The sequence below is a fragment of the Talpa europaea genome (assembly GCF_964194135.1).
Source record: "Talpa europaea genome assembly, chromosome: 15".
NCBI classification, from domain to species: domain Eukaryota; kingdom Metazoa; phylum Chordata; class Mammalia; order Eulipotyphla; family Talpidae; genus Talpa; species Talpa europaea.
Genome location: NC_140083.1, coordinates 18,885,521 through 18,912,836, shown reverse-complemented (window position 1 = coordinate 18,912,836; position 27,316 = coordinate 18,885,521). Strand labels below are relative to the sequence as shown.

The 27,316-nt window shown below is 31.8% G+C and overlaps 1 protein-coding gene across 1 annotated transcript in view; it reads right to left on the bottom strand.

Annotated features, from left to right (window-relative positions):
- EEA1 (early endosome antigen 1) overlaps positions 1-27,316 on the bottom strand; it is a gene marked incomplete at both ends in the record, with an annotated part of 228,466 nt that overhangs the window by 11,759 nt on the left and 189,391 nt on the right. Inside the window, 11 exons of the mRNA XM_084255965.1 lie at positions 556-750; positions 2,509-2,610; positions 3,551-3,881; positions 4,397-4,536; positions 7,047-7,202; positions 9,430-9,543; positions 12,779-12,979; positions 15,818-16,021; positions 20,638-20,757; positions 21,486-21,635; positions 22,545-22,883. Coding sequence (XP_084112091.1) covers positions 556-750; positions 2,509-2,610; positions 3,551-3,881; positions 4,397-4,536; positions 7,047-7,202; positions 9,430-9,543; positions 12,779-12,979; positions 15,818-16,021; positions 20,638-20,757; positions 21,486-21,635; positions 22,545-22,883 — 2,052 coding nt within the window. The remainder of the gene's footprint in view (positions 1-555; positions 751-2,508; positions 2,611-3,550; positions 3,882-4,396; positions 4,537-7,046; positions 7,203-9,429; positions 9,544-12,778; positions 12,980-15,817; positions 16,022-20,637; positions 20,758-21,485; positions 21,636-22,544; positions 22,884-27,316) is intronic.

Sequence of the window (27,316 nt, the reverse complement as noted above, 5' to 3'; positions counted from 1 at the left end):
AAATAAATCTTTAAAAAATAAAAAAAGAATTATCTGACAACGTGGTTATAATGAATGAAAATCCAGACTTACATATTTAATCATATAATCAAGTGTATTTGTTTATTTAAGTTAGAAAAATCTTAAGCACTGTTGTGTTTTGTACTGTTATTTTTTTTACACTGATGTCTTATTTGGGTCCCCTATATTCTGCTATAAGTGAAACCATGCGATATTTTCTTTTTTCCTTCTGACTTATAAATCAGAGATATACTGCAGGGTAAGAGGAGGGAAAGGGATCAGAGGGTGGAAAGGAAGAGCACAGGGGACTGTGGCGATGGTGCACGGGTGCATTGGTGAAGGAAATTCTACGGGGACTACACTTCAAGGGGTTGGGAGGGGAAGCAAATAGTGTTTAAAAATGAACAATGATGTAAAAAAGAAAAAGAAAAAGACAAAGAAAAAAAGAAAAATCTTGAGCATATATAAATTTTTCTACATTGCAACTCATCTATATTAATTATATTAATTGCAAAGTTATTCTCCCCATAAAGTAAACAAGTATCATTTCACTACCTTCTGTGAAATACTAATTTTAACTTCCCCTTGGAGAGCTTCAATTTGCTTTTTCTTCTGTTCATGCAGCTGCTTTAGCTCATTTATGTTCCCCTGAAGTTGTTGTTGTTCTTTTTCCTTTTGTTTTAAGGAATTCTGGACCTGTGTGACTTGTCCCTGCATTGAGTTGAGTTCTAACTGCAACTGATGAGAGGTCTAAAAGAAAATAAAATCTGTTTAACATTCATTTAATCATTTAGCACCCACATACTTAGCATCTATAGTGCCAGGTACTACTGTAGCCAGAAACTACCGAGCTTGCTGGTTACAAGCAACCAGCAGTAAACCAAAAAGAAAAGTCCTGCTCTCATGGAGCCTTTCACTATTCACAATTAGATCACAGAGCAGATTATTATTATTAGATGACACAGTAGATTATCTTCAGTAGTTGTTTAATCCTATCTTCATTTTTAACTTTTATATATTTGGAGAGAAGCTATAAATGTGCTAGACTAGATTCCCTTGTATCACAGAAAATAGCAATAACATCAATTTTCAGATTATTAAAATGATTATTTTTCAAGAATATTCTCAAAATACTACTGAGTTTATTGGTCACAGTTAATCAAAAATAATAACTTCACATTAACTATGAGAAGACTAGTAAGTTTTTGGCATATACATTTAGCATCTGTCTGATCACACTGTATCATTCAACAGTTACTTCATTTAGAGATCTAGAACATACTTTGCTACTGTCTTGTTTTTATAATCCATTAGGATATATTTCAGTTCAAAATTAGGTTCACTTTATAAAGGTCATACTGGGGTTTTACTGTAATCAAAATGAATTACAACTAACCCCCACTCTTTGAGTTAAAGTCATGCTTTCCTATTTTATGCATATTTCATTAAGACCTAATTTGAGCACTTGGCTATATTCAAAGTTACTTTTGAAAATGTTTCAGTGCTACATAAGAATATTTCATCTTATCTCCAATGCATAGGGATATATTTTTGTGCAAAACAGGAATCAGGTAGTTAACAATAATGATGATTATGTTATGATAACCAGTGATAAACTAATTGTTAAAATTTGACCATTTACTTTGTTATTGTCAGAGTTCCAAGCATTCTGAAATATACTAACCCATTTATTTCTTAGAATAATTCTATGACATAGATTTTATTATTAGCTCCATTTTACCGCTGAGGAAACTGGAACATGGAGATTAAGTAATTTGCTTACTATAAGGCAACACACATAGCTAATAAATGGCACAGCGAAAACAGAAATTTGGACAATCTGGTTTCGGAGCTTGGACACTAAGGCACCATAATTTTGTTACTTTATCAGACTGGCATATACAACGCAGGCATCTTCTTTTAATTAGCAACCAGAATACAATTGTATTAAAGAATTGTTAGGGCTAGATTTTTCTACTTTATCAAATCAGATTTCTAGAAAGCTACATCTCTGGACTCTACTAGAGGTATGTCTTCAGAGAATAACAGTATGTTATAATAACTGATTTACTCATTTGCTTGCTTGTTTTTGATGGAGAGTAATACATGCATTAACTATTAAAAAAGTATTGATAGTTAAACAACCATGATCAAACATGTCATTAATATAAATGTCCATAAATTAAAATGCCCTTGAAAGTCACTTCTGTGGAAAGACTATCAAGACTTTTTTCTGAGTGTAATAATGTTCTCTAACTTAAATTATCTAATTATAACAATAGTTAGTTGACTCAATTTTCCACCTTTATAATACTTTATTTTAGGTCTTTTATTATGAACTGGCTTAAATCTTTTGGATAGTAGGTAAAACACAAATGACAATTTTAAACTACATATACATGATCCATTACACTCAGAAATAAATCCTTTACTTAAGAATTAATATAAAAACATGAAGACTTTATTATGCTTTACATATCTGATGTTACAGAAAACAGAAAATCTTACCTCCTTCTCTTTTTCAAGTGACTTTTTCAGTTCATTCTGTTCCTTAAATGTGCTTTCTGTCTGAACTTGAAGTTGATGCTTTAATTCCTTGCAAGTTTTTTCCTAAAAAAAAAAAAAAGAACTATATTATATAGAAAATATTTATAGTTAAGTTTGAAAAATTTAGTTTACAAATTTAGTGAGATTCACACAGATTATAAACTAGAATCATTGATGGGTTAAGAAGAGATAGAATCATCCATTGTAATTATAAAAACAGGTATTACTATATCAGTAGAGAGTGACAGCAAAAAAGTTAAGTGGTTCTATCTCAACCAAAAGTCACAATAAATACTTTCAATAATATTTTAGAATACTTTGGAAGCCAAATTTTTATATCACAGAATTAATTATAATTAATTAGGTTATAACACTACTACATTAAAAGTAGAACAATAGTTTTCAAGAAAATGGAAATTAAGGAAATATTTTAATAAAATAAAAAATAGTCACAACTTGAGAGTAGGTAAACAGAAAGATGTTTTCTCCAAACAGAACAGAACAAAAAGGTAACAAGCTAATATTATCATGTTTCTATATACTACTAAACATTTTCACTGACCATACTGAAAACAAGAGTTTTACTTTGGCTGATAGTTTGAGTTATAGTATTTCTAAGAGTACATCCCCCAGTAAGCATTTTCTGAGACTGTGTGGCCTTTTTATTTACAGTTCAAATATACTTTATGGTATTTCTAAGATAAGGTATTAATTAAAGTTTTAAAATATTCAATAAAGAATTAGAAAGTTTATAGTGTCAGAATTAAAAGTTAACACAATCTTTCTGAATTTTTTCCTTTTTTTTTCAAGTAAGTAAACAACACACACACACACAAATATCTTTTTCTCAGGTTAGGCATACCAATTTCTTTCCTCATAAAAACTATTTTAAGTCACTGAAATGTAGGATTAAAAGTCAACAGTGAATTAAGTAGGAAGAAAATTAACACATTTCAAATGAAATAATCACTTCTACTTAAGAAAGCAAGTATAAACAACTAACCAAATCTAATATTGCAGCTTTTCCTTTCTGATTTTCCTTTTCAAATTCACTTTTGGAGTTTTTCAAAGAATCAGAAACTTTTGATAATTTCTCTTTTGTTGCAGAAAGCTCGATCATCAAATTTTCTTTCTCTGTTTTCACTTTTTGTAGTTCTGTTGCTGCCATTTGAATTCTGCCACTCAACTCCTTGTGCTGCACCTTTGTATCTTGACTTAAATTTTCAATTTCTTTTTTAAGGGTTATTTTTTCTTCCTCATGTTTGGTAAGCATTTGCTTAATATTTTCAAGAGCTTCAGATTTTTTCTGTAGATCCAACTTTGTATTGGATACTCTAAATAATGGGGAAAAAACAATCTTTAAAAAAGTATAATCTACTATTCAGAATAAATTACTTTCGAGATTTAAAAACTATCCTGTGTAATTCAGAAATAAAAATAAGACATTAATGTCTTAAATTAAACCAAACAACTAAAAAAAGAGGCAGTAGAACACCCAAACTGTTGATTTAATAGATAACGATGATTTTCCTTAAGTCAAAAAAGTTATTGGGAAAGTCAAGACTACCTAAGCCTCTTGAGTAATCCACTCTTGTCCACCACAATGGATCCAAAAAAAAAATGAGTACCATTGTCACCAAAGAGACTAGATGGCCCAAATTTTATAAAAGTAAGTTTTCTGTCATTTTCATGAATCAGGTAATTTTAAGCATATTATGACTATTTTTTTATTCACATTAAAAGCAGTTTATAGAATCAACATAGAAAAACATTTAGTAAGTCTTTAAGTACTGGGATAGCAAAATTAATATTTAGTTTATAATCCTCTCCCATAAATAGTTTAGCTTACATTTCTTTCTCTATTTCAAGTTGTTTATTCAATTCAGTGGCTCTAAGCTCTAAATCTGCATTCAGCTGTCTTTGCTGTTGTAGATCTTGCACAACTTGCTCCTTTCTTACTTTAACTTCAAGAATATCAGCTTCTAGTTTCTATGAAAGAAATATAATAAGCAAAAATTTTAATGTTAATAATTAGCTATCTCATAACAATTATAACACTTTTGATTATACTCAATTTGATGTTTATACAAGATATAACACAAAAATAACCATGTTATAATAAAAAACAGATTCTGAAACTATTACTAGATAAGGAGGTTATGTGAAATCTTCCAGAAGACCTAACAGTAGGCTTTACATATGATAAAAGAAAGTCACTAATGGTTTACTTTTTATAAAAAAAATTCTGAAAAAGGTAATAAACCTAAAATAATTACATTTATTATTTGAATAAAAATTATTAATGCAAATAGGCAATAGGTTTACACACAGGCCCATTTAAAATATACTACCATTTGTATTCACAGTTATCAACACTTACTGCAATCACATATTCAAAATCAAGATGGAGTTGTCCTGTCATTTTTCTCATTAACACTGACTGACCCCAACAGGCCAACAGGCATATGAAAAAATGTTCAACATCACTTGCAATCAGGGAAATGCAAATCAAAACTACCATGAGATACCATCTTACACCAGTGAGAATGGCACATATTAAAAAAACTAGCAACAACAAATGTTGGCGAGGTTGTGGAGAAAAAGGAACTCTTCTGCACTGTTGGTGGGAGTGCAGACTGGTCCAACCACTATGGAGAGCTGTGTGGAGATTTCTGGACCTACTAAACATAGAGCTTCTATATGATCCAGCAATTCCACTCCTAGGTATTTACCCAAAGGACACAGAAACATCAATTCCAAAGAACACCTGCACCCCTATGTTTATAGCGGCACTATTTACAATAGCTAAGCTTTGGAAACAGCCCAAATGCCCAAAAATAGATGACTGGATCAAGAAGATGTGGTACATATATACCATGGAATATTACTCAGCATTCAAAAAAGATAAACACATGCAATTTGCAGCAACATGGATGGCGCTGGAAGGGATCATGCTCAGTGAAATAAGCCAAAAAGAAAAAGAAAAATACCGGATGGTCTCACTCATAGCAGGAATCTAGAAAACTTAAATAAGGGACCAGGAAAATGAATAACTATAAGAAAGTGAAAATCAAAATCAACAAAAAACTATGAACCAGAGACACTTTTTGGGGGGTGGGGGGCGGGAGGGGAGGGATTGGGGTCAGAATGGGGGGGGGGGGTTGCAATTGTATGGGGCATATAAAAATAAAATTTATTATTTAAAAAAATTAAAAAATAAAATAAAATAATAAATGGTATTAAAAATGAATGGTTAACAATTTAAAAAAAAATTTCTACATTTGCTTCTTTAGCTTTTTGGTCTAGAAGAGAATGCTATTCAGTATAGTTTCGATCTCATGCATATAAATGAAACTGTTAAATACATAGTTTGCATGTATGTAAGCAATGCATTTTCTGATATTGTTGTGATGATTTTATAACCCTAAATATCTTACAAGCCAACCTGGGTATCTGTGGTTTTATTTTATATTTATATTGGAGATTTACTATAACTAAATTGCTTCTATTACAGTATATCTATAAAACATAAGGAATACTTCCTAACAAAAGAATTGATAATTACAATAGATACCACAGGCTCTACACGACTATTAAATAAAGATTCCCAAATAGAAATCTCATTTGATACTTATCAAGAAAACCTTTTCTATTCTTTACAATCAATATATAGTTTGTCAATACTATTATCATTTTGCTATAACAAAAAGAAAAACCCATAAAGAAAAAGAATTGTAAATATTATTCTTCTTACACATTATGTTGGTGTGGATATACATATATACATATACACACCCATGATTCTGCTCTTGTACACAAGTGTTTCATCTGATTGTGGAGGCGTAACATATTCGTAATAAGAGACATTTTTCTTCAACTGATTCCAATTTTAAGGACAAAAGGACTCGGGTCAAAAAACATCTGTGATGTGTCACTTAAATCACATCTGTGACTTAAATCACATCTGTGATTTAGTCACTTAATGTCTTTACTGAATTAATGCTTTGACATAGTTGTTCATAATAAGATAGAATTTATCATGGCCTAAATCTATTACTAAATTAGAAGCAAAATTCAAAGGGTATAGATGTGAAATTTAAAAAGGAAAATGCCTATCCTATATCTGAAATATAACAACATAATAAAGAACTAAGGAGAAGGAAAAATGATGGACCATAAGAGACTTTACAAGAAAATGATTAGTTTCCTGTATTACAGAGGGTTCTCTGGTTGGTTGTCTCTTTAAAAGACTTACATATTACAATGGAACCAATATGTATGCAAATAACTTCCATTTGTAAAAGCTACCCATTAATTAAGAGATTAAAAATAAAGATGAAATTGAAAATTAAGGCACAAAAAATTACTAGTTGTTTTATAAAATTTTATACCACAACTTCACCCTTCTGGTATTAAAAATCTTTGATCCATCTGGGTCATCAGTTTCCATTGCTACAGCAGTAGAAAATACGATTAACTTCAATTTCTTTTATACAAACCTTAATTTGACCTTCAAGATCTTCAGTTTTCTGTTCTAAAGAGAGATGTTTCTCTTTATAGTCTTTGAGATGACTTTCCAGCTGACTGCAATGTTCTTGCTTATCTTGCAACTTTGTAGTGACCTGATCCAACTGAGTAGTGATCTTATTTAACTCCTACAGAAAAGCACAAGTAAAGAAAATTTTCATAAAATATACTTCATTACAGGGCCTAAATGTTTGATCCAAGTAAAACTGCAAATTCTAATGTTATCTTAAAAGCTATTTGTATTATAATGCAATGTTACTTCAATAAAGAAACTATTTGAGGTAAGACCACAGAGGAGTATCAGTGGTTATATTTAACTACCAATATGAAGTACCAGAAGTGAAGTCTTGCATAGTCTGAAATAATAAGTTTATGTGTTAACAGTTCAATAGCTTCTCAACTTTTTTCTAGGAAGAGTTATTTTAGAAGCCAAAATATACCAAAAAAAATTAAATAGATTAATAAAAAATAATTTTTATATTATAATGAAAAATTTTCCATGTTCAAATGCCATATTTTAAAATAACATTAAAATTTTTATTTATATCTACCACTAACAGATAACACTATCAATATTTTGATAACCTTCCTTCCAGCTTTTTCTGGATGCTAGTTTCTATTTTTTTTTTTTTTTAAGATTTATTTATTTATTTATACAAGCACTGGGAACAGTCAGAAGCGCAGGAGGGTGAGAGCATTCACCAGAACCAGAGCAGGGAACAGAACAGGCAGACCGATGAAGTACACTGCTGAGGGGAGCAGCGGGTGCGGCAGGAGAGGTCTGCGAGCCATAAGGGACCCTCGCCGGTGGCTGGGGATCGAACCAGTTCTGCAGAGGCTGAGGACAGCCTCGCAGTCCAGCACTCAATCGCTGCGCCACCAGGGGAGGCCTAGTTTCTATTTTTTTTATTTTTACTCTTAAAATAGAAATAGGAACTCATTTTATATGCTGTTATTGTAATATCCTTTGTTCTTACAAAACAACGTATCATGAAACTTTGGCATTATATTCTAAAATATCATTATTGAATCCATAAATTTCTATTTTCCACTATTTAACAAAAACAGTCTATTTTATTGCTACTAATTTTTCTTTTGCATTAACAGAGATACAAACAGTATCCTTAAAGCTATGATTATTCCCACCAGGTAAAGAACAAAAAGAAAGCTAAACAATATAAAAATTTCTAAAGTTCCTGAAATAGACTACCAAACAGCTTCCTTCCCCTTCAGTGTCAAAGGTTGAACTAATGTATATTACCACTAACAATGAATAATAGTGGCTTATTCTTCGACATCATCTCCAACCCTTCCAGTGTTGATTAAGCACATTTGCACACATTTTATCACTGATAGGGGCATATTCTATTAGTGTTAATTTGCAACTGATTATTAATGAACTTGATTATTTCCTAATATAATTTGATCATTTATTTTATTGCAGGTTCACTTACTTTTTAATATGAAAATGTTAAATATCAAGGATATTAACCCTTCATCAGAAATACTTCAGAAAATGTTTTATTCTCTTGCTATTTGCTTTCGAATTTTGTCAGCAACATTTGATAGCAGATATATTTTATACCTTTATGTGGTTATTCCATAAAAACTGGGACTCCTCATCAACATTATAACAAAACAACATTAAATGAAATAAAAAATCAAGGACCTGATGTACTTCTATAGTTTTTAAAAATTGGACAAAAACCAGTATTACTTCTCAAATAAAAAGTAAATTTAAAGTATCCCCACTTGGTAAAAGGTAAGAAAAATCTGACAGCATTTTGTCCTTGGTCTAATACAGGAAATGTTTTTTATCAGAAGTACTGAAAAAAATTAAGTGCCATATCCCCATGGGCCCCCACTTAATTTCAAGAAAAAAAAATAATTCTTATTATTGAGAGGGAATACATGGCTCTCTTTTCCTGTTTCCAAGCATTAAGTGTATATGGGTCATGGCCAGTCTACCTACTAAAAACAGCTGTGGAAGTCTGTTTCTCTTTCCCAACCACTGGTGCTTGATGGAATGAGGCAAAAATTCAACAACTAGGAGTAAATATTTCAGCTCCACACCAAGGTCTAGTCTAGGGGAGAAATACAGTATTAGGAAGCCCACCCACAGCTGCACACCAGCTGAGCTTTATGAAAAACAAAGTTGATAATTTTTTCTCTGTCTGCCTCCTACATCTACTATTCATGCTATTCAACTGCTTCTAAACTCAGGGTGTTTAGTTAAGGGTTAAAGCAAGTCATTCACAAAGTTATATAAATCTGGGTCTCATTATTAAGTATTTACAACTGATGTATCTAGCAAAACATTAAGTTATGATATAAAATTGCATCAGATTCTCCTACCTGCTGTTTATCTTGTAGTGCATTTTGGGCTGTGTCCAAATGATTCTGAAGATCTGCCCTTTGAGCAGTTTTTGCTGCTTCTGCTGACAGCAATAATTCAGTTTTGGCTTTAATCTGTAATGAAATTTACAAGTCACTTAATTTATATTTAGTTCTTGATTTCCTCCTTGTGAATACACAATGCTTTTGTCACTACATTATTTTTTTAAATTCAGTCCTTTCCAAAAAAAAAAAAAAAACCATAAGAATGTAGACAATGAAAATTATGTTTGTGATAACCCAACACGGTAAATAGCGGAGAAGACTCCTAATAATGTTTCATAAATGTACCAAAATACCTATCCCTATGATACCAAAACACCCTAGTAACCTTTTGCTATCAAAGAAGGTATATATACTTTCTTACTGAGAAGGGCCACTATATCTTTTATAAGAATACATACAAAGTTTATCCACCTTATGATAAAATAAGTAATAGTACCAAAGAAAGTGATGACTCCAAAAATAATCAAGATTTCCAAGATTCAAAACAGTCAAACTAAAGCTGGAACTCAGTATTACTTGATAACTTCTCAAAGGATTTGATTTGCAATTCTTATAAAAAGTCAAGAATGAATGATACACTAAAAATTCAAGGTGTTCAATGACAGACTAGAAATAAAATCAAACAAGCAAGAAGATGTTTGGTTACCAAAAACACTTTTAAGTGTCTGAATAATAGCAAACTAATGTCTCATATGAAAAGAAAAAAATAGGAAAAAGATATGCATATTTGAAATTAAAGTATTTTAAGAAAAGTGCAAAAGGAGGGCATTATTTTAGTGGTTTGAGAAGAGCAATGAATATTAGGAATCTAAGGTTGAAAGTATTGGGGCAATTTTAAGCAGAAAGGAAAAATTCAAAGAATGCTTTCTCAAAACCCTTTAAATTTTCAAAGAAATAATGATTTTAACAAGGTATATATGCATCTACACTGAATTTAAAGTAAAAAATAAATGACAGATAGTAAATCTATACTACATGATGAATATATATAACAGACTATGAATAAACTATTTTTGTACAAGTTGGTTTCATTTATACATGGCTTTTCATCCAAAGAATAAGAAAATTCATGAAATACTTTAAGCCGTGATAATTGTTCATGGTTTTTTAATATGGTATGCTTCGACTAAAGCAGTAGCTTCCAAAGTAGTAATGTACATGTAAAAAAAAACTGGAAGTGATAAAGTAATAGTTACATTGGTTTAGCTTATTTTAGTAATGCATCTGATAGGAGGGAAAAAAATGTAGGCATTTATATAACCGGCTCTTCTTTGGACCCCACATTTGTAGTAAGTTCAGATTTGAGTAGAAAATGCCAACTGCTACAAAAGCATTGTTGCAACTTTTGCATGAAAGTTTTAAAAAAATAGAGCCCTCTCATGATGTACTATCAAATCTGAGAATTACCTTTGTGTTACCATGATACTGCATATTAAATATCTTCAAAGTAGCGCTCTAGAGGTATTTTACAGACTCAAAACTTGGAAAAAGTTTAAAAATTACATTTGTGTATTTTTTTTTAAGATTTTTTTTTTTTATGCATACAAGAGCTGGAGTACAGGCCAGAGGTGTGGGGTGAGAGGATTCACCAGAGACAGAGTAGGAAACAGAACAGGCAGATGGACTGAAGTACATTGCTGAGGGGAGCAGCGGGCGAGTCAGGAGAGGTCTGCTGCACCATGTGGGTTGCTCCTTGGCTGGCCGGGGAATCGAACTGATGCTACAAAGGCTTCAGATAGCTTCATAGGTTGTGTCTTAACCCCTTGCACCACCAGGGGGTGTATTTAAAGGCAGGGTGTATTGCTACCAGGGGGTGTATTTAAATATGTATTTAAAGGCACATGCCATAAAAAATATTACCCCATCTATTCTTTGTTTAATATATTTAAAGAAAAGTCACAGTCACTACATTTTGACTAATATGTCAAATAGATATATAGATACTAGATATGACTAATAATATCTATTAAAACACTATCAGTCTTAATTCTTGAAAGAAAGGTAAAGACACACATTTCACCTCCTTGACTAATAATAGTTTAGAAAGAAATTAAAGTACTTTTGGAAAAAAGCATTATAAACTGAAAAATACCTACAAGTATTTTTTTCTAGAACTACAGGAAAAGAAGAGGTTATTGTAAAAATAAGCAATGATAAAGAGAGCAATATTTTTTTTAAGGTGACTAATCTAATTAAAAGAACTAGTTCTGCGATGAAGAGCAATGGCGGAGTGATCTGTTTGTAAAGGGAAGGATCCTACAATGCGAAATGAACAAGACTGCCCTAGTCATTCATTTCTATTCCCTCCCTCTCTTTCCTCCTTTTCTTTAATTGGACATCCACATTTGGGTTACCCTAAAACTCATCTAACAATTATATTTTTTTAAAGAATTATTCCTTTATTGTAAGATTTTTGTTTATGTAGAACTGGGTTGTAGGCCAGAGGTATGGGGTTAGAGGGACTTAGAGGATTCACCAGTGATAGAGTGGAGAGCAGAATAGGCAGATCTACTGAAATACAGTGCTGAGGGGAGAAACAGGAGAGGCCTGCTGTGCCATATGTGGGTTAGCTCTCTGCCCAGGGATCAAACTCAGTCTGTCGCAGTAGATCTTAGCAGTTGTAGCTGCTAAGCCCCCAGACCCCCAGGCCGCCAGAAAGGCCCAACAATTATATTTTTTAAAAGAAATAAATATGTATTCACGTTCATCAGCTTGTAAGAAGTATACCAGTTATGCTATTTTATTATATTTCTTATGTCTGATGGAATTATTCTCCCAAAATAAACAAAATCAAGATCTAGAAATGCAGTGTGGAGACTGGAGAAAGAAATATGTCTTAATTCCCATTCCACGATTCACTCATTGAACAAGACTGCTATCGTAGTCTCTGAAAAAAAATATCTTAAAATACATGACACCATGTAAAGATATTTTTTTTAAATAAAACCTTTAAAGAGACAAAAAAAAAATCAAACCAGAAATTATTTAACATAAAGATAATGATATAAAATGAAGTTAATTTGAACTTCAAAAATAATAAGCAGTTCATCAAAACAAAGAAAGGCTGCAAGATCCAGTATTTTCAGGAAGTATAGTTTGCTAGAAAAGAAGGGGGTGGGAAAGCCAAACAGGAATGCTTAATAAACTGTCTAAAGACAGCCTTCATCTAATTATTATTCCCAATTTTTTTCTATTAGTAAGTGAATGGGAAAGGAAAGAGAAGTAGAGTTTACAAACATTTGATGGCCTAAAATTGGCATTTTATTCATATAAACTCATATAAAATTACATAATTCAGTATCACCTGTATGTCAAGCTGGGAGACCTTCTCCTTGCTTTCATTTAATTGACTATTTAATTCGCTGACACTGGTTTCCAGGGAAAGCACACGGTCTTGTGCAGCTCTAAGATGTGCCTTCTGTTCTTGCACCTGGTCGTGCAAATTCTCCTCGGCTTGTTTGTGGCTTTCTGACTGATTCTTCAACTTCTCTGTTAGCTGTGTTACCTACCATATAAGCAAGACTCTAATTATAAAGGTCACAAATGATAACAAGAACTAAGACACCCAAATTTAAACATCATGAGTGTTCTATGATAGGTTATCTCATAACTGTACATATTTTTCCAAAATTAAGTAAATATACTATCTCAAAATCATAAAAAAACATGAAATTTGGAGAATGCCATTTTAAAGTTTTCTCTATCAAACTATAATTAAATAAAAATCACCTACAAATTATTAAGTTTGATAAATGTTATAGTCATTAAACCACTGCCACAATCAAGAGAACATTTCAGTTACCCAAAAAAGTTTCTTCATACCCCTTTGCAGTACTGTCCATTATCTCTAGCCCCAGAAAAGTGATTACTGATCTGATTGTGTAATAATGAGTACATATCCTGGATGATTCAAAATTGTCAGAAAAATGTATTGCAAAAATTTTCTCTCAATCTCTCTTTTATTTGAAGAGCACACATTTTTCATTTACATGAAATCCAACTGACCTGATGTTTCTTTGGTGTTCCTTGCTTAGTGTACACTGACTGAGCTTGAATCAATGAGTTTATATTTTAGATCAAATTAAAAATTTCTTCAGCTATTATTTCTACAAATATTTTCCTCCTCCATCTCCAGTGACACTAATTATATGCATGTTAGATTTTTATGATAATGTCCCACCAGTACTAAGGTACTAATTTTATTCAGCCTTTTTTCTCTCTGGGCTTAATTTTGGACAGTTTCAGCTGTTCTGTTCTTAATATTCATTGATTTTTTTTTTTTTTTTACTTAATCTATTTAAACCCACCCAATGAAATTTTCATTTCAGTTGTTTTTAGTTTTTACCTCTAAGAGTCCTATTTGTTTCTTTTAAATTCTCATTGCTACTACATTATAATTTTTCATTTATAGCCATAAGTATATTTGAAGGGCTGTTTTAAAGTCCTTGTCTGATGATTCCAGCCTCTCTCATGTAAGGGTCTATTTCCATCGAGTGACTTTTCTCCTGCTTCTAACTCACATGTTTTATGCTTCTTCATAAGTCTAAAAATTTTTTACATTTATTATGACTTTGTTGTCTGCTTTGGTTGTCTGCTTTCAAAGACTGGAACTTTGCTCCAGCAGGCTGTTACATACTTGTGATTCAGCTGGATCCTTTCAGGGTTTGCTTTTACGCTTTGCTATCAATAGGTGGGATGTATACTAGCTGTGACTCTAGGACTAGTTTAGTTTTACTCTCACCTTAGGCATTCTTATGAATGACCCCAAGGTTTCACCTATATCTTTCCTCTCTGACTGGCTAGAACTTGAACATCTCCCAGTCTCAAGTGAATTCTGTTCATTTTTCACACTAAAACTGTTGATAAATTGTCCATTACCAGACATCATAGAATCCCACCTTATGAAAGCAAAGTTTTGGCATTCGGCTAGAGGCTCATATGAATCCCTATGCACATTTCTGAAGCTATTTTTTTTTCCAAAGTTCCCTATTGTCTAATACTCTGCACAGCAACTTTGAGCTGCTTCAATCTTTCTGAAGTTCAGTCTTTCAGTCCTAAGTTCACTGTTTCCCTTGGATTCATCTGACATGCACCACAACCTAAAAAATGTCTCTTGGTTAAAAGTTGGTCAGAAGGATCACTTCACTTGTTTCTCTCCTGTCAAGAAGTAAACTTCTGCACTACTGGGTATATAATGTTTGAAAACAGAGGCTTTCCACATCTTTTCCACTTTTGCAATTGTTTATGGTAAAAGGGCTAAATAGGTGTCAGTCACTCTAACACAGCCAGAAACAAAATACTGATTTGTTTTAACACACTCCTTTTTTTAACTGAGTTATAGCTGATATATAACATTACATTACTTTCAGATATACAACATAAATGATTAGTTATCTGTATATACTACAAAATGATCAACACAATAAGTCTATTAAACACTCCACCATATAGTTACAAATTTTTGGCCTTGTAATGAGAACTTTTAAGATTTGCTCTCTTTATTTATTCTTTTGGGAAAAAAATGCATAGGCTTTCCAGATCATATTTGTATGATAAGCAATGTCTAGTTCACGTGACATACAACAAAAACTAAAGAGTTCCTTATAAATAGTGGTAACCAAGGCTAGTTTTGAAGTTTATGGGATAATTTTTGTATTATACTCTAATTCCCAAATTAGATAAGCGATCTGACCTAAAAAAGAGGTAAGCTAAAGTTTTAATACTTTTTCATTAAGGTAAGTACTTTCTGTAATTGGACAATTCTTCCCAAAAAAGCAATTGAAATTATTTTCTGTTTGAAAATTCAGTAATCTAAATTTCATAAGTCCCTTTTAAATTATACATGAATGTTAGGCAGCAAGGCAACATACCAAATTATTATTAGTAATATATTCTCCAAAGACATATATATTATCAAAATATAAGTAACCACTAAGTTTATATATTAAACAATCACAGTAAGAACTAAAAATTGATTGGTACTTTTTTTTTTCTTACAAATATATTTTCTTATTCAATTTTTTTAAAACATCATAACATACCATGTTATAAGTATGCAGTAGTTATAATATCTCTACTCTTCAAATAATAAGATGGCATGAGTTGCTCATGGTCAGACAAGGATTAAGTTACAACCTGGGACATGGTCTGAGATTTCCTTTGTCAATTCATGTTAACTTACTTTCAGTAGAGTAACAACTCACTTCTAAGGTAAATGAGATGGCATTGTCAAAAATATATAATATCTTATAAAGTAATAAAAAGAACAAATGAAGAATCATTTAAACAAAGAATCATTAAACAAATGTGAATTTTAGAAATATAATACATTTAATAAACTTACATGTTCCTGTAAAGTATGGTTTTTTTCTTGTAATTGGTTAAGAACAGCAGTCTCTCCTTCACCAGCCTGAATTTTTGCATAAAGGTCTTCTCTTTCTTTTTCTAGCAAGGAAATATTTTCTTTACTCTTCTGTAATAAGGCTTCAAGGTTCTGGATCTTTTGGTCCTTATCACCAATCTGACGAAGTACTTGTTCCAAATCATTCTGTAAAGAATTAAAAACTACTACCTTAAAGATAGAGAACTTAAAAAGTTATTTCTCAAACATAAAATGATTAATGATAAATTTCACAACTCAAACTCTTAATCTTATGTATTTTACTAGTTATATTACATTTAAAATTGCAAATTTAATTAAATAATTTTAAGTACATATTTGGTAATATAAATCTATCTCATTGATAACAAACTACAATTTAACAAAAAACCTTCAATTAACCACATCCCTATTTAATACTCTGACCTCATCACCTATTATTCTTCCAGTTCAATCCTTTTGATACATTGAGACACCTCCTTATTCTTCAATTACACTAGGCATACTCCCATTTCAGAGTCTTTGTACTAATTGCTCTTTCTGTCTGAAACACTTCAAAAGTTATATTGCCTTCATAATCAAGCCTACCCTGACCATTAAAATAAAGTTGTAGCCATTCCCCAACACTCTGTCCTGAATATTTTTCTGTTTCTATAGCACTTACCCGCTAAAGCACTACGTGGTTTATTTTCATGTTTATCTACTTCCCTTTACCCACTCATTAGAATGTATGTGCTACAAAGATGAAGATTTTTGCTTGTTTTATTCATTGATTTATCAAAGATACATTCTATAGAATATTTGTTGAATGAACAGAAAAATAAAGGACAGTACTCTGACACACATACACTCATGAAAGTTCACTTCAATATCCAAATAGGACTCTTCTATGAATACATCAAGAGATTCTTCTTTTACATTGCCAACAGCCTTAATGTTACACAAATCATTATGCAATGACCTGCATCCAGACTAAAATCCATTAACATTTTGATACTACATGACCTACCTTAGCCTCAATCATTTTAAGAGAGTCTGAGTGTCTTTACTAAGAACAATGCAAATCTCATAAGACTTAACACCCTCTTGTAGAAACAGGGTGAGCAACCACCTGGTGCCCTCAAGTGTCAATATTAAAACATTTTAAATCACTCACTTTCAAACATGGTTTTCATTCTTCTAAGCTTCAATGACACAATGATAAAAAGCAAACTAACCTCTATGCTATCACATGCATGCTATTCCTGCCATTAATGAACTCTCACTCTCTACATGCTATACCAATCTTCTGGAATCACAGTTCAAGGCCTAAGTTTTTCTCCAAAACAGTCACTCTGTTTCCAAGCCTTAACTGAAATGTGGTTTTCCCTTTATAGATGTTGATTTTTCCTCAACCCTTTATGATATGTAAGGTCTATTTTACTGGATAAGCAGGGGAGGTTGACCTTTTCCTGTTTTTTCACCACCATTACTCACCCTCATGTAAAAGCTTCATGCTACTTTGGGAAGTATGCCATTTATTTATTCTACCCTCTACTCTGTGTTGCTATCATCTATAAATCCCTACCTCATTCACTGAAGACTTGAGACCTTAATTAGTCTTTCTCTCAATCCCAATTTCTGCCAATTTCCTGGGAAATACAAAATACATAAAGAATTAAGAACACACCCTCAACATTCCCATCACCTTAATTCCTCAACCCTTTACTCATTCTACATTTCAATTACTCCCATCCAGGATCTTGTAATCACCTGAAATTGTTCCGGATGAAATATTTCAACTATCCAACTCTGTGACGATAACTTTCTGATCACCTTCCAATTTCATGACATCAATTCTGGTCTTCAGTGTCAAAGAGATATTAAACTTAATTTTCTGCAAACTCAGCATATGTCTATCTTCTCTTCCTGAACCTCACATATGGATATGAACTAAATTTAACTATTCTTTTAATTACATTCTCCATTTCATTTCACCCCTAAGTTTTTAGTACATCACCCCCCAAATGTCTAATCTTAAATAAATGCTGCAATCTTTCTTCACTGCTATATTACTAAATCATGTTAACGCAAAATCTCAATCTCCATAGATGGATGCCACTACAAATTTCTAAAATCCAACTTTAATTATATATTCAGAATCATCTTGTCAATCTTTTCCCTTGAATGAGGTCTTCATTCTCAAACACTCCTCTCAATATTCTCTCTAAATTCTCAAATGCTGCCTATCTGAAATTCAGTCATTATTATCTCAAACTTTAGCGCCCCAACACCACAAAAAAGGAAACTTCAGAAATAATCTACCCTGATTTTCCACTCCCTTACCTAAAAAATTATGTTTTATTTACGCCTTCCCTCAAGCTTCAAAGGATACATGTGCCTCAGAAGATAAGTTCAAATGTTCGACCACCCACCGTATCCATGAGAACACAGCTTCTTATCAAGTGACCTTATTCCTTCAGGAACCTCCCCTTTTCCAGTATTCTAAGTTACTTCCTACCTTCCAGTCACTTTGTCCTAATCTATAAACACGATCAGGTATCTGTCTCAAAAACAGTTCTCAGATCAGTTCCCACTGAGCTTTTTGCCTAATCTTTATTCAAGTCACATTTCATGTAAAAGTTAGGTATATTTACTTTCCTAATTCCATCATCTCTCATTTACTTATTAGTAAAAAAAAATCAGACTTCTGTTTTTATCACTTTGTTAAAATCATGCTTAATAAAAAGATCACCAATTTACTTCTTAGGTGTTAAATCTAACAGACATTTTTCATTTATCATACTGGACATTCCCAGTACACACCCACACTTGAAGAAGCTGATTTCTCCCCAACTTTTGATTCTCCCCAGTTCTTTGTTTGGCTTCCACGCGACAGGTTCTCTTTGATCGCTCTTATCATTCTCTCTCTTTGGGGTCTTCTTCCTTTATTCACTATTCTTGCAATGCTGGTATTTCCCAGAAGTCTTAGGTTATTATAAGTTGTCTGTTTTCTCATTATACTCTCTCCCTGGCTGATCACATCTATCCTAAAAATTCCACTTACCCCAAATACACTGACATTTCTTAGTTAATATACAAAGCATGACTCCTCCTCCAAACTTGTAATTTATTAGTGCCTTAAAATATGTCTAAAACTTAACTCATCACATTTCCCTATAAAAGGCAATCTGTCTCTCATTCACTATGATGATACCTCCCGTCTACCATTCACCCAATACGGTCAGTATGGAATTCATTCTCTTGCTCACTCATCCGCTACAACTATTAAGTCAGTGTTATTTTATATTGCAAGTATTATTCATATTTATCCCTATGACTTATATCTTTTATTCATATTTATCCCTATGACTTTGCTGAATTATTACAGTCTTAATTTCTTTGCATCTACTCATATACCCCTAGAGCCTACCCTCTGTAGAGCAGTCAGAGTAATCCTGTGTAGTTGTAAGTCAGATCATGTGACTTCTTTGCTCAGACTCCAATGATTGCTCATCTCCTTCAGAGTAAAATCCCCAAAAATAACCAATGAGATATGTTCTAATCCTCTGTGATATTTATGTTTGTCCCTTTTTATCTTTATCACTCCCACTACTCCAGCCACTGGCTTTCTGATATTCTTTAGACAAGCTCCTGTCTTAGGGCATTGGAATGTACTTTTCTTTGATATCAACATGGCTCATAACCTCCTTTCCTACAGGTCTTTCATCTACTCAGAGGCTTTGCTTGGCAACCCTATTCAACACTGCAGTCCCAACTTCAACCCCCCAAGTAGTTTCTAATTCCCTTCCCTTTTTTTTCATCACCATAGAAATCATCATCGTATAACACACTGTATTTTTGGCCGACTTTTCTTTGCAATGGTTTGCCTTCCTCACTAAAGTCCACAAAAACATATTTTTGTCTGTTATGTATATTGGCAAAATCTTTCCTGGGTTAACAGCAGACATCAATACCTATTTGTTGACTAAGTAAATGAAAGAACAAATGAATGAATCCAGTATTTTGATCTCTACCCATCTGACTTTCAAATACTCTGTAAACTCATAAGGAAAAGACAGGCACCTGACTTACTGCCTCTTTTAAACTACAACATTGTTTCTGTTATATGTCATTCGATTATCATTTCCTGGCCAGCAACACTGCACATTACTCCTCTTTATCCTCACTGCTTACCACAGCCACATGCCACACAGTGCTCATAACATTTAATGAATTAATGAAAGAATGAAGGAATAAATTCATTCATTTCAAACATTGGGGCATCCTCTTCCCTTACCATAACAAAAATTTAACTTCCAATTTAATTTTTTAAGCTCTACTATAGAATCTGTGTAAATTTAACCCAATTACTTACATTTTCTATACCTACTCAGGTTCATATTATAATTCAGAAGTAGGCAAAGACATAATCAATAAATGCTAAATTCTGCTATAGCAAATGCAAAATATTGATTTTCACTGGACTAACCAAACCAGAAAATTTTATTTATAATAACTTTAAATAAATACATTTTATGTAAATAAAGTTAATAGAATCTAAAAATTAATAAATATTTTACATAATGTGCTTATAATAAATAATAAATCAATTTATAATAAATACTTTTTAAAAATTTTATAGAAAATTTTCAAACAGCAATAAAAAGAAAAATATTTCCACATATTGAAAAATATCAAAACCCTTTAAAATCAAATATTTTCCATTATTTTATTATAACTCAACAAAAAAAATGATTTGGTTAATGTTTGTTTAAAAGGCAAGTAATTCATGTAATGTTTACCTGAGCTTCTCGAAGTTTTGCTGTAGTACTTTGCTGAAGAGCTTGTTGTTCTTGATGTTGTTGCTTTGTTTTATCTAATTGATGCTGCAATTCTGTGGAACTTGTTACTTTCTCCTTCAACTAAAAGGAATTAATTATATATACATTATTTGTAACAATTATCTAAACCTCAGTATCAATGAACTTTTTTCCCCACAAAAATCATAATTATCATTTATTGGAGAAGAATGGGGTCATCTACCATATTTAGTTTTACAGTCTAAAAAATATAATGTTAAAGTTATAGGTTTTAACTTTCAGTGTGTGTTCACTTCTAATAAAAGATATAATTTAATGATAACTTCTACTTTAACCAAATAATAGTAACCCATTTTTAGCAGGCATACCTTTAATTAAGAGAGCATTCTAAATCTTATTCATAAATTTTAAAAGTAAAATTCTTAAATGCACATTCAAAGTTTATCTGCAAGTCACTGATGACACTCATCAACTGTCCATTTTTCACGATTCCATTAGAAGTACTCTTTCCAAGTACTCTTTCCAAGTACTCTTTCCTTTACCAGTCTCTTATTATAGGCTACCCCTGGAATGTTTTCTGCCTCAAACTGAAACAACAGTCTTCACACATTTTGTTGAGAACTTTAGTGGACATAATTGTAACAAAGTAGGATTTTTTACTGGAAAGAAATGGATGTCACAATTTAAAATTTTAGAAAAACATTTAATTAAAACTGTGGACAAAAGATTGGATGATAACAATATCTTAGATATCTCAAATCTATCACTAAATTTGCTAATATACAATTTTGATACAATATTTTGATGTACTCACTGAAATGCTAGCTTACCTGTTCTTCTAAACGAGAAAGTTTCAGCTGTAGATCAGCTACTTGTTGTTCTTTATCCATCAACTTTTCACTTGAAAGCTGCCTCTGCTCCTTCAGCCTACCATGAGCTTCCCCTAGTTGACGTTCTGTTTCCAGAAGTTTGCTGTGTAACTTTAAAAAAGAAAAAAAGTACATACAAATATATAAATGTCACCACCATCACTACTACCATCAACTTAAAAAAACAATTTTTATTTACCACCATAATATAATATAATCTAAGATCTTATAAACTAATTTAACTCTAAGTGAATTTTATTGTGATAAATTAGGATGAATTAAATTCAGAATTTGATGTAATCTGATGTGTAAATACATAAAAGAATTTCTGGAAAAGTGACAAGTGAAGCAAGTAGTATTTATCAAAGTGAAGAGGAAAAGGAGAAATATCTCAGGCCAAGAATAGAAATGATGCCACAAAAGCAAGGGTTATTGCCACTGAAGTAAATATAGTTGATTGCCTGAAACCTACATTATTTGACTAATTTTAATGTCATCTGTAAGAAATAATTAGAATATAGATTTTAAAAATTTAGTAGAAACTCAAAACTTACACTAAACTTCATCAGCTAAGCATTATTTACCTACAAAAACTGGACTAATTTTGTTTTCTTCTTTTAAAATATCTCACTTTTATATTACTGGTTTTATAGTAATTATATTTTGAAAATTTGTTAAAAGATAAAAAGTTTTGAAATAAAAAGGGTCAACAAACTAAATTAATTATAATAGCTAGTACCTGCTGAGTACCTATCATGTGCCAGAAGCCATCCTGAACAATTTAAGCGTACTAATTCATGCATACTTCATTTCAATATTGGAAGGTAGATACTATCATTTTCCTCATGTTAAGGGAAATTGAAAGAAATGAGACTTGACTCACAATTACAGGTTGTGAAATTAAGAAGCATTTTTAATGACAGTACTTTTTAATAAACTATATTATGATCACCTAACCATCAAACACACGAAGAATGAGCTATAGGGAGGATTACAGTCAATAAAAGTAACATCTCTTACTTGATTAATTTCACTTTGGAGTTGTATCCCATGCTGCTCCTTTTCCTCTTTCTGTTGTTGTAACTGTTTAAACTCTGCCTTAAGATGCTGGTACTTGGTCTCTACTTCTGATAATTCTTCTTTGAGCTTTTGAGTAGCTTCTCCTTTTTCACCTAGTTCTGCCTGTATTCTCTGTAATGAAGTTTCAGATGCAGATAATCTTGATTGAAGCTGTTGACAATCTAGGTCTTTTTGATGAAGGCTTGCTTGTATATTCTTTTTACTCACAGATTCTTCATTATGTTTCTCCTCTAACTGACTATAGTCCAGTTCTTTCTTCAGCAATTTCTCATTCAGGTTCTGAAATATTAATTTAACTATTTATTTTCTTTTCTAATATTTTAAATTATTTTAATCATTCAAACAATGTATACAGCAGTACTATCTCCTACTAAATATTTTCATCAATATTACAATATAAATTCAGTGAAAATATCACAGCTAAGAGTATATGGATTTATTATCAGCCCACTAGACTAAGCTCTACTAATATAACATAAGAATAATCAACATAAGTTACAAGGGGAAACCAACCAGACTGTCAACTGACTTTTCTATAGAAACATTACAAGCACAAGGTGACTGGCAGGAGATATTGAAAGTACTTAAAGAAAAAGAACTTCAGCCCAGAATTCTTTACTTAGCAAAATTAACTTTCAAGACAGAGGAAGAGTAAGCAGTTTCCCAAAAAGCAAAACAAAAAAGAATTTATCAACACCAAGCCATGCATGTAACTCTGCAGGAGTGATAATAAAGCAGCAGAACGATGACTATCAAGGCAACAGACACCTAAATCCTTAACATGAAAGAGGAGGAGGAATGGAACAATGTGGCCCATCAGAATCAGTCAGCAACTAGACCATACAATGGGTCACACAAATAGCCGATTACATACTAACTTCAGTAGAACCTTCAAACCAAAAATAATGAAAGTAACATGTAAGATAATGAAAATGAAACAAATAGCCCTCAAAAATTTTTAAAAAGAAAAGACAAATTAAAACAAAAAACAAAATGGCAATGAGCATTTATATCTCAATAATCACCTGAAACAGAAATGCCCTGAATTCACCAGTCAAAAGATGTATACTGGCTGAATGTTTCAAAACAAAGTCTAATCTTCTGTTTACAAGAAACTCACCAAACCAACAAAAACAGGTACAGACTTAAGAGTTAAAGGCTGGAAGTGAGTTATATATGCAAATTACAACAACAATAAAAAACAGGAACAGCTCTTCTTATATCTGATGAAATAGACTTCCCAGTAAGAAAGCTAACAGAGATAAAGAAGAACATAGTATTATGATTAAGGGTCTAATACAACAAGAAGGACTAATATTCATATATATGTTGTACCAAATGACGGAGTACGAAGATATAGAAGATATTAACAGAAATTAAGAGAGAGATTGGTAACAACACAATACTACTACTGGAGTTTAATACCCCAACTTACAACAATGCATGGATCAAAAGACAAAGCATAAATAAGGCAACAATAACTTTAAATAATAACTTTAGAGCTGAACCAAATAGCTCTAATAGACATCTACAAAACACTCCATCCAAAACATACACTTTTTTTAAGTGCATATGGAACACTTTTCAAGTACAGACCCGATCTTGGTACACAAGTCAATGTTAAATTACAAATATCAAATTATACCTAGTACTTCCTCTTACATAAAATTAGGAATCAAATATAAGGGGAAAAAAAACTATGAATACATGGAGACTACACAACAAGCTGCATAATAAACTGGAAAAAGAGAAAATTACAGCAAAAATTTAAAAATACCTTAAGACAACAAAAATGATGATACAAGCTACTAGAATCTATGGAAAATAGCAAAGTGGTGTTAAGGGAGATTGTGATACAGACCCACATTAAGAAAAAAATTCCCAAATAAAATAATCTAATATCACAGCTAAAGCAATTTGAAGAAGAGGAACATATAAGACCCAAACTTAGTAGAAGGAAGAAAATAGTAAAAAGATGAGTAAAAAAAATGAAATAGGTCAAAAAGATCATACCAAAAAAAAAAAAAAATCAGTGAAATGAAGAGCTGGTTCTTCAAGAAGATAAACAAAGATAGATAAAGCTCTAGCTAGCCTAATCAAAACTAGGAGAAGAAATTAATAGACAAAATCACAAATTAAAAAAAGGGCTCACTAATGATAGCACAGAAATACAAAATCATGAGACTACTATGAACCGCTATTTGCAATAAATTTGATAACTTTGGAGAAATAGATAAATTTCTAGATTAATACAGTCTACTAAGACTAACCAGGAACAAACAAATCATAAGCATGGAACTTGAAACAGTAATAAAAAAATCTTCTGAAAAACAAAAGCCCAGACCAGATGGCATTACAAAGGAATCCTATCAAACTTCTAAAGAAGAACTAATGCCCATACCTTGAAACAAATTGCTTTTCAAAAATACAAGAAGGAATGTTCCACAGTACATTTTATAGTGGCAACACTACCTTATGATCAAAACTAAAGATGGCACAAGAAAAGAAAATTATAGACAAATATTCCTGATAAACATTGATGCAAAAATTTCAGCAAAATACTAGCAAACTGAATTAAATAGTATACCACAAGTATTACACACTATGATCAAGTAGGATTTATTCCAGGGATGCAAGATTGGTTTAACATATGTAAATAAATCAATGCAATACATCATATCAACAAAAATAAAGGGAAAAAAAAAACCATACCATAATCTCAATGTATAAAGAGAAAGCATTTGATAAGATTCAGCATCCATTTTGATAAAAACTCTAAACAAGATGGGAAAAGAAGGAACCTACCTCAATATAATAAAGGCCTCATATCACAAGCCAACGGCCAAAATAATAATGGTGAAAAACTGAAAACTTTCCCCTTAAGATCAGGAACAAAACAAGGATGCACACTGTCACCAGTTCTGTTTAACTTAGTAGTAGAGGTTTTGGCCAGAGCTATCAGACAAACACAGGAAATAAAGGGAATTCAATCAGAAAGAAAGAAGTGAAACTATCACTATTTGCAGACAATACGATATTACATATAGAAAACCTAAAGACTACATCAAAAAGTTATTAGGAACAATAAATGAATATAGCAAAGCAAGTTTATAAAATCAGCATACAAAAATTCATAGCCTGTTTATGTACAATGAACAAGAAGCAAAAGAAATTAAGAAAATAACTCCATTTATAATTGCTTCAAAAAGAATTAAATATCTCAGAAGCAATCTAACTAAGTAAAAGACCTTTACAATGAGAACCACAAGATGACAAGATGTTACTAAAGGACTTAAATAGTGATATAAGGAGATGGAATAATACCCCATCCTCATGGCTGGGGAGAGCAATATAATCAAAATTACTACCCAGCCTAAAATGACATATGATCCTCATCAAAACCCCAGCAATAATTTTCAAAAAAAAATAGTGAAATTTATATGGAATCACAAAAGGCCTCAAGATACAAAAACAACCCTAAGAAAAATGGAAAGAAATACAGTGGTCATGTTACCTGACTTAAAACTTCACTAAGCAACAGTATTTAAAAAATGTATTGTATTGGCACAAAAATAGATACAAGGATGAGTGGAGCAGAATTAATAATCCAAAAATAAAAACATATACATTACAACACCTATCTATGATAAAGAAGCTATCAAAGCTATCACCATAAAATGGGGGAAAGATAGTCTCTTTCATAAATAGTGCTGGGAAATTTGGGAAGTCACACATGAAAGAGAGAAGCTGGATTACTCACTAACATGATACACAAAAATAAAATTCCAAATAGATTAAAGATTTAGATATAAGACCTGCAACAACAAAATACATAGAGAAGATATCGGTGATATGTTCTATGATATCAATAATAAAGATATTTTTGCTGACTTGACCCCTATGGCAAGGGAATTAAAAACGAAAGTAAACAATTGAGATTACCTCAAGTTAAAAAGCTTCTACACAGCAAAAGAAAATACAGGACAATTAAATAGAGACCCTATTGAATGGGAGAAAATAAACAATATATAACAGATAATATATATTGTAGAACTTCATACAATTCAACAACAACAAAAAAACTCAAATAAAGATGGGCAGCAAATATGAACAGACGCTTCACCAAAGAAAATATTCAGAAGGCCAAAAGATACATGAAAAAGTGTTTGTCACTTCTAACAAGAAAGATGCATATTGAAACTACAATGAGCTACCACCTCACACTCATGAGAATGGAATAATAAAAAAGGCTCCCAACAACGAGTGTTGGAGATGATGCAGAGAAAAAGGAACCCAATTACACGATTGGCAGGAATGTAAACTGGCACAATTATTATAGGAAAAAATCTGAATTCACCTTTAAAAACTAAAAATGGAAATACCATTATGACCCAGCAATCCCACTCTCTGGCATATATACACATAATGTGAAATCATCAACAAAAAAATCCATGTAGTCCACAATGTTCACAGCAGTATGATTTACAATAGCTAGGACATGGAAACAGTCAATGGCCCTGAAGGGACAACTGGATCAAGAAGAAGTGGTATATCCTGGAGTATAATACCATAGCGTATTATATAACCATTAGGAAAGAAGAAATGCAGCCATTTTCAACAAAAATGGAGGGAATTTGGTAAAATTATTTGCAGCAAAGTAAGAATGATAAAAACATAATGGACATTTACGTACCTAACAAGGTGATAATATA